At 27.7% G+C, this 7,242-nt stretch overlaps 1 protein-coding gene across 1 annotated transcript; it reads left to right on the top strand.

Annotated features, from left to right (window-relative positions):
• Positions 1–177: 177 nt before the first annotated feature.
• EIN_340800 (hypothetical protein) lies at positions 178–1,063 on the top strand (the record flags this gene model as incomplete). The annotated part of the gene is made up of 3 exons (XM_004261465.1): positions 178–225; positions 353–691; positions 770–1,063. The coding sequence occupies 3 exons, from the start codon at positions 178–180 to the stop codon at positions 1,061–1,063; spliced, it is 681 nt and encodes a 226-aa protein (XP_004261513.1).
• Between the last annotated feature and the right edge of the window lie 6,179 nt (positions 1,064–7,242).

The raw sequence follows: 7,242 nt of genomic DNA, 5'->3' as shown, positions 1-7,242 counted from the left end.
AGAGACTATAGAAAAGGGGTTAATCAAAGCATCAAACACGCCAAACTCAAATGACAAGTTTGGCAAAATTAGGGAAGTGTTGGAAGCTTTTATTCACAACTTAGTGAACAACAAATACTTTACACCAAGCACCACACTATCGGTTGATGAACACCTTTGCGCATTCAAGGGAAAGATATGGGCAAAGGTATTCATCAAGTCCAAACCTCAGCGTTACGGCATCAAGTTTTGGGTTTTTTTGTTGTAAGAATAATCAATGAAGTCGGAGATTCACGGTGTTGAGACATATACATCGGTAATTGACTTGTTGTTGATATTGTGTTTGATAATATGTTCAATAAATAACAAAAAGATGTGCCGTGTTTGTGAAAGTGGTATGGTTATAAACCTACAGATGTACTGTGGAAAGTGCGACAAGAAAAAAGAAAATCAAGGATTTCGGGTGACGATAGATATGGTGGCTCCACAATTGTGTATGGGAAAGTTTGTGACAGTTGTATGTGACAACTTTTTCTGCAGCTTAAGATTGGCACATTATTTGGCTCAATGTGGTTCAACATTGCTTGGAACTGTGCGAAAAAATAGAGTTGAGGTACCAGAAGAAGCCAAGCAAATCAAACGTTATGACCCCAATGATGATAAGAAGGCTACTACAAGAGAGGCAGATTCAAAGGAAGTGTACACAAAAGGTGTATGCAAATTGCTTTCTTACTAAAACGAAAAGAAAAAGTTGGTGCTTATTATGACGACGATGCATAATGCTAAAGAGTTGTACACCGTTCAGGAGCAAGTGAGGGGAAAGGATGGCAAACTTGTGAGTGTACACAAACCAAATGTGATAAAACAATACAATGCGACAATGGGAGGTGTTGATAGCGCAGATCAGATGATACATACTTACACTTGTAGAAGGCGCACTTCAAGATGGAATGTGAGAATACTTTATGATTTACTTGACATCGCTGCCCTCAATGCCTACAAGGTATATCATTATCATCACGATAAGGTGGACAGGTTGAATTTCCTCAATGAATTGACAGAGTTATTGATGGAAATGGAGTAAATTACTTCTTTGGTTTTATAGGTTTTATTATAGTTAATAATCTATCTATTTTCTTTGTTATTTTTCTGTTTCTTTTGTGATCTCTGAAAATCATTTCTGTGTATCGTACAATATTCAAAGCGTTTTTTACAAATTTATAGGGGAGGAGCTTTGCTTTTTTATTATATTATTATTATTATTATACTAATTTTTTACTATAATATAATACAAATAAATGATATATTACATAATTTCCAAATCTCTGACTCACATCACCCTGCTTCTTTGTTTTTGTATGTTTTATCATTGATTTTAAATTTGTAAAGATAGCATCACTCTACTGAGTTGGTATATCAATTCAATATAGAAGAATTGTGAATCTATTTGTTGGTTAGTTCCTATTGTGTATCCCTGTATAAACGCCTCAAGCAACAAACAGTATATTCACTCAAATAGCTATTTATTGTGAAAGTGGGTGAGTAGAATACAAAATCTGGTTGATAAGAGTCACTATTTTATAAGTAAATACATAAACTATACACAGTTTATCAGTAAATCTCTCGTTTTTATTAATTTTCTGGTTTTGATTTTCATCCCAAAAATGCATTTTCAAAAAACAAATGCCAAAACAAAAAAAATAATCAGACAAAACAGATTATAAATTACCATTTGTTTAATAATAACAAACAAATACTTGTCTTTCCAATCATATAGAAAAATTTGCTTTCTGTATTCATAATACATTTGTCTTTTTTTGAAAAAGTCATATCTTTATTACTCACAACTGTAAGACATACGAAATTAAATAAACAAGGTGTCATGATCATTTAAGACAAATTTTGGTTTTACTGTCTTTATTTTACTCATTGAGTTGTTTATGACTCTTTTTCTATTCAAATTGATGTGTCTGACTATTAAAAATCAATCTTATTCATTTATTATTAAATTTAAAGGTTTTTATTGTTTATTGAATAATAAAAAACTAAAAAAATGTGATTTTCACAAAGGTGTATTTTCTTCTTATTTTTTCAGTTTTATATTTTACTCTTTTTTGACAAACTCGAATTATTTTATTTTTCACTGAATTACAAAAAAGATGAAAAAATAATTATGAGATCACAGTGTTTTTTGTTTGATGTAATCGCTTTTCTGAATATTCAAAAAATGAAGTATCTTTTGTTTTTCAATAATAAATATTCAAATTGAAAAGTTATATAATTCATTTTTACATTCTGAAACTCCTTTTCGTAAAGATTATTATTGCGTTTAGTTTAATATACTATACTATTTTTTGATATAAAAACAAAAACTTTTTCAACTTGAAAAGAGAATAATCAGAGGAATCTTCAAGTCTCTCTCGTTGAAAAAAGTGAACCTTTTTTCAACAAAAATAAGATTTTAGGTTAAAATTTATTATTAAATTATAATATTTTAAATTATTATTTACTATTAATTTTTCTGGTATTTCCCATGGTTGTAAAGAGTTTAAAGTTTTTTTGCATTTATTCTCTCTAAAATACACTCAAAATGAATAAGATGAAATTAAGTATACATTTTTGGAAATTCCTGGTACTGGAAGGGTTAATATAAACTATTAAAATGATTTAAGTTGTTGAAAAATTAGATGAGTTTTATATCCACCATTTTTTTTCTCAAAAAACTTTTATGAAAACTTAAAATTAAGATAAACAAGTTCAAATATTCAAACTCAACACAAACAACAAAGATGTGTTTGTGTTGAGTTGTTGCGGATCCCGATCACCATTGGCAATTTTATTTACATATAGCGCATATAAATTAACAATTAGATAATGCAAATTACGCACGACTAATATTTGTTTGTTTTTTGTGTTATTTATTATGTTTAAGTGGTAGACAAATACAATTTATTAACTATTAGAAATGGGTTTAAAGTGGATATATATTATTGATTTCTTATAAGTATTTTTATGGTTAATAAACTGAATAACAATCTATAGTTTAGATACTATATTAAACTAATCAGTAATTAATATTATAAGGTATGTATTAAGAAGTGAACCTTATATTATATTTGTTAATCTAAACATTTAATAAATTATATTAAAATTAAACCTAAAATATGTTCAAAAACTTATTAATCACTTCATTAGAAACATCAGGATAATATAAACTGTTTTTCAAAACTCTGTACTGGGACGTCCCAATTTTTTAGACAAATAATTCTTAAATTATTTTTTCTTTTCTTAATCCTCATTTTTTGTTCAAAATATTTACTCGTAAAAACAAAATAACAAACCTGAGTTTTTTAAATTTTACTTGACAAATAAATCTTGCACCAAAAATTTACTTGAAAAATATAAAAAACAAACTTGGGATCACAAATTTGATTGCCATAACTTAAATTTTGCCAAAAACATAAAACACAACTTTATAATTAAATGTCCATGTTTACAGAATCACCAAGTTGTGTTTTGGATAAAAATGAAAAGTACTAATGAGTAAAACAAGCATTGAGAGAAGATAAATTGGTTAAGGCTATACAATTGAAAAGTTTTTTTATTTTTGAACTGTTTATTTTATTTAAGACTCTTTTGATTAATAACCTTGATTGTTTAAAGGTTTGTTTTATGTTATCGATTACCTTTTTAATTGTTGAAATAAACAATAACTTATTATTAATTTAAGTGTTGTATCATTTGATGCAATAATGTCCTTCATTACATCATTAGTTTATCGTTATATTACGTTTATCTTATGTTTATTTGAAAGATAGAATTTCACTGACGTTTAGTCAAAAAATAAACCACCGATTAAATAACGATCCTGGAAAATCGGGGAAGATTTACCCAATATTTGGGTGATTTCCCGATTTTTTGTTCTATAACTGAAACTGTATTGATTTTTAAGGGTTTTAAACTGTGTACCGTTGTTGGTTCAACAAATAGGAAAATAAAAGATAAAACAAATAAAAAATAGTAAATAACGGGAAATTAGGACAAAGGGTTTTTATAAATTTTGGAAACGGTACAGAGTTTTGGAAAACAGTTTATATTGATTTTTAATTTCCTGATAATTTATTTTTGTTATTTAAGGTTAATTTCATGTATTTTTCATATTGTATTTTAATTATTAGAACATTTTTAATTAACCAAAAACTGAGACTGAACCTTTTTTCATTCAACAGCTTTTCAAAGAAGAAAAAAGAAAATGGGAGCGGGTTTTTTTCAGGGTGTGGGTTTCTCGCCTCACTTTAATAAACAATTTCAAACAATTTATATATTATTTTTATTGAACAAAAAACAATAAAATACAAGTTCGCTTATAAAAAGACCATTTTTAAAAATCGGCAAATGGAAGACTCAAATAAAATGTTGATCATTGTAATTAAACGTCAATATCCCAAACTAGTATTGATGGTAAAGCCATTTTCAATGAACTCTATCGATACAAAGAGCGTGATGTGTATGAATTTGACTCCAAAACAGGGAAGCGAACAAGAAGAAAAAAATAGAAAAGATAACGATAAAGGTGTTCTTAAATTTGCTTATGCTTATTGTGACCACAACTTTTGCTGTTGTGAAGGTTTGACAACAACAAATGTGTTAAACTATCTCATAGATCAACATCCCGACCAACATGGAATAGTGAGTCTCGCTAAAAAGGTAAATACAACACAGGAATCAGAGACCCGTGTATAATACACCACAATGTTGACAAACTTTCGGAGTTGTAGGTGTGTTGTCCTGGAGTTAGTCTGTCAATTGTTGACAATAAACCACTCTGTTTAATTCTAAAATTACTTGAACCAAATTACATTCCTTCAAGCATACAAACACTTACCACCAGAATTGGATATTTGTACCAAAAGTACAAACACGTTTTATTCAGAAAAATACAACACGCTGAAAATGGTATATGTGGTACAATAAATGGCTGGAAAACCAAACAAGGAAAAGATTTCACAACTTTACTCTCCATTATACATTCCAGTCAAAATGAAAAGTAAAGTATTAAAGCTTTCGGAGTATGTAGAAGAATATACTGTCGATAACATTGAATTGTTTATTAATAGTGTTGTTGAAAACTGGAATATAGACAAATTTGGGGAATTTTCAATAGTATCTGATAACGCAACTTATATTGTTAAAAGTGTAAAACAACTAGAACGTAAATTTATAAATTGTGCTTGTTCTTGATTGAATCTCATACTAAAAAGTTCAATAACAATAAATGAAACTGTACCAAATGCTTCGTTGAAGGCAAAAAGAATTGTTAAAAAAGCGAAAAAGAGTTTAACAATATATCTCCTCATTACATAAAAACATATAAAACTGTTGTCAAACATTATTTTACTAATATCAAAAATTATTGGTTTTTGAAAATTTGAATGATATAAAGTTAATTATTGTAAATCCAAACAATAAACACTGAGATGATAAAAAAAAATCGGAACTATTAAAAACACTTAAAGAATAAGCGTATTTAAACAATGTTATACACTCAACCCAACAGAATTAAATCTTCTTAAGTATTTCATGAAGATCACGACAATAGTTAAAAATGAGTTACTATTTATCATCTGAATCCGGTCCAACACTCTTCTATTTGTTTTCGTAATACCCGAATCTGGGCATCAAAAAGAAAATTTTGGTAACCGAAGATCACATTGAAGCACGACAAATTGTCAAAAATAGATTCGGCAAAAATAGTGTGGTTGAAGGGACTCAACAAAATTCAAACTCTGAACCATTGTTAACACCTGACATTAATTTTGTTATGCAGAGTATGAAAAGCATCCATTGTTAGTTCAAAGTAATCTAGACACACAATTGTTTACTCGTGAAAACTCTAGTATCACAAAAAACACGAAAACCCATTTGGAGATTTTTAGCAAGAAAATGAATCGAAATTGCCAGACACCTTGCGAAAATGGGTGTTGAACTTTCAGAGAATTTATGCTGTAGTATACCATCAGAATGATTGTTATAAAAATTCATTTGATATAATACAAATTGATTGATATAATTTTATAATTGAAATGAAAAGAAAAATCATAGTATTAATTGAAACCCGATTTAAAAAACAAATTAAATAAAACGATATTTATAAATTATTGTATTTTTTTAATAATAGTAACCCACTAAAAGTAATGAGAACACGACAAATGGTCTAAATATTTACTAATTTATTATTTTATGTTATAATAATAAAATACATTAAAAATAACACAAATAACATAATAATTAAATAATAATTAATAAAATAATCATATCGAATCAATTCTTGTCAAGCTTAATAATTGATTTAAAAAACAACGGCAATCTTAAAACCGGATTTTTTATCTTCTTTTGGTCATTTAATATTATTTTACTTTCATTTTTTTTTCTTTTAACTACTACTTGAAAAAAAAGTAATACTATCGTTCTTTTCTTTTGAGACAACGGAAATGGTTTTGAAATAAACTATTCAAATATTTTTCTGTATTGTGGGGTTTCTATAAATTTTTACAATTTTTAATGGATACACGACACTTTGGAAGTGATTTGTCAATTCGGTTGACTATACCAACTTGTTTAAAAGCAATAATTATTAAAGGAGGTGTTGCAACCACAAAAAAATCCACCAATATCATCAACACTTTAAGTCTGTTTCCGAGTTCAATATTGTGAAAATGGTTTTTCTTTCCAAAACAAATTACAATCTACATCTTCCTTTTATACTTCTTCTTGAAACCCCAAATATACAAAACTGTTGTAAGCTTTAAAAGAAGACATTCTTTTTTTGAGCTTACCAAATATCCCCAAATCAAGAACTTGAAGGAAATGAGAAGCACATGGATTTAATATTACCAGAGTTTTGTTATTTTCAGCGAGCAACATAATGAATCTGATACATCCAAAGAATTGGTTGAATTGTTGAAAACCATCGCAGTTGTAGGTTTGGTCTTTTTGGTATTGTCCAAATAAATGCACATGTACGGCATTTTCCATTAAAATTGATTTTCAGTTCACCTTTAATCTATTTTTGACAAAGTATTATAATTAAGTAAATTTTTAGTTTATTTTGAAATATTTGCATTATAAAGAAATACATGTCAAATTGAAACACAATCTAAAATCATAATTTTAAAAAAACTATACCATGGTTTCTTTTTGAACATTTGTCGGAAATTTATCTTTTAGCGGGTGACTAAAAGATAATATTATTTTGTTGTTCAT

This window comes from Entamoeba invadens, assembly GCF_000330505.1.
Source record: "Entamoeba invadens IP1 unplaced genomic scaffold scaff_1105074726325, whole genome shotgun sequence".
NCBI lineage: Eukaryota > Evosea > Mastigamoebida > Endamoebidae > Entamoeba > Entamoeba invadens.
Note: the sequence above shows the minus strand (reverse complement) of the source record. Positions and strands in the feature narration are given on the sequence as shown.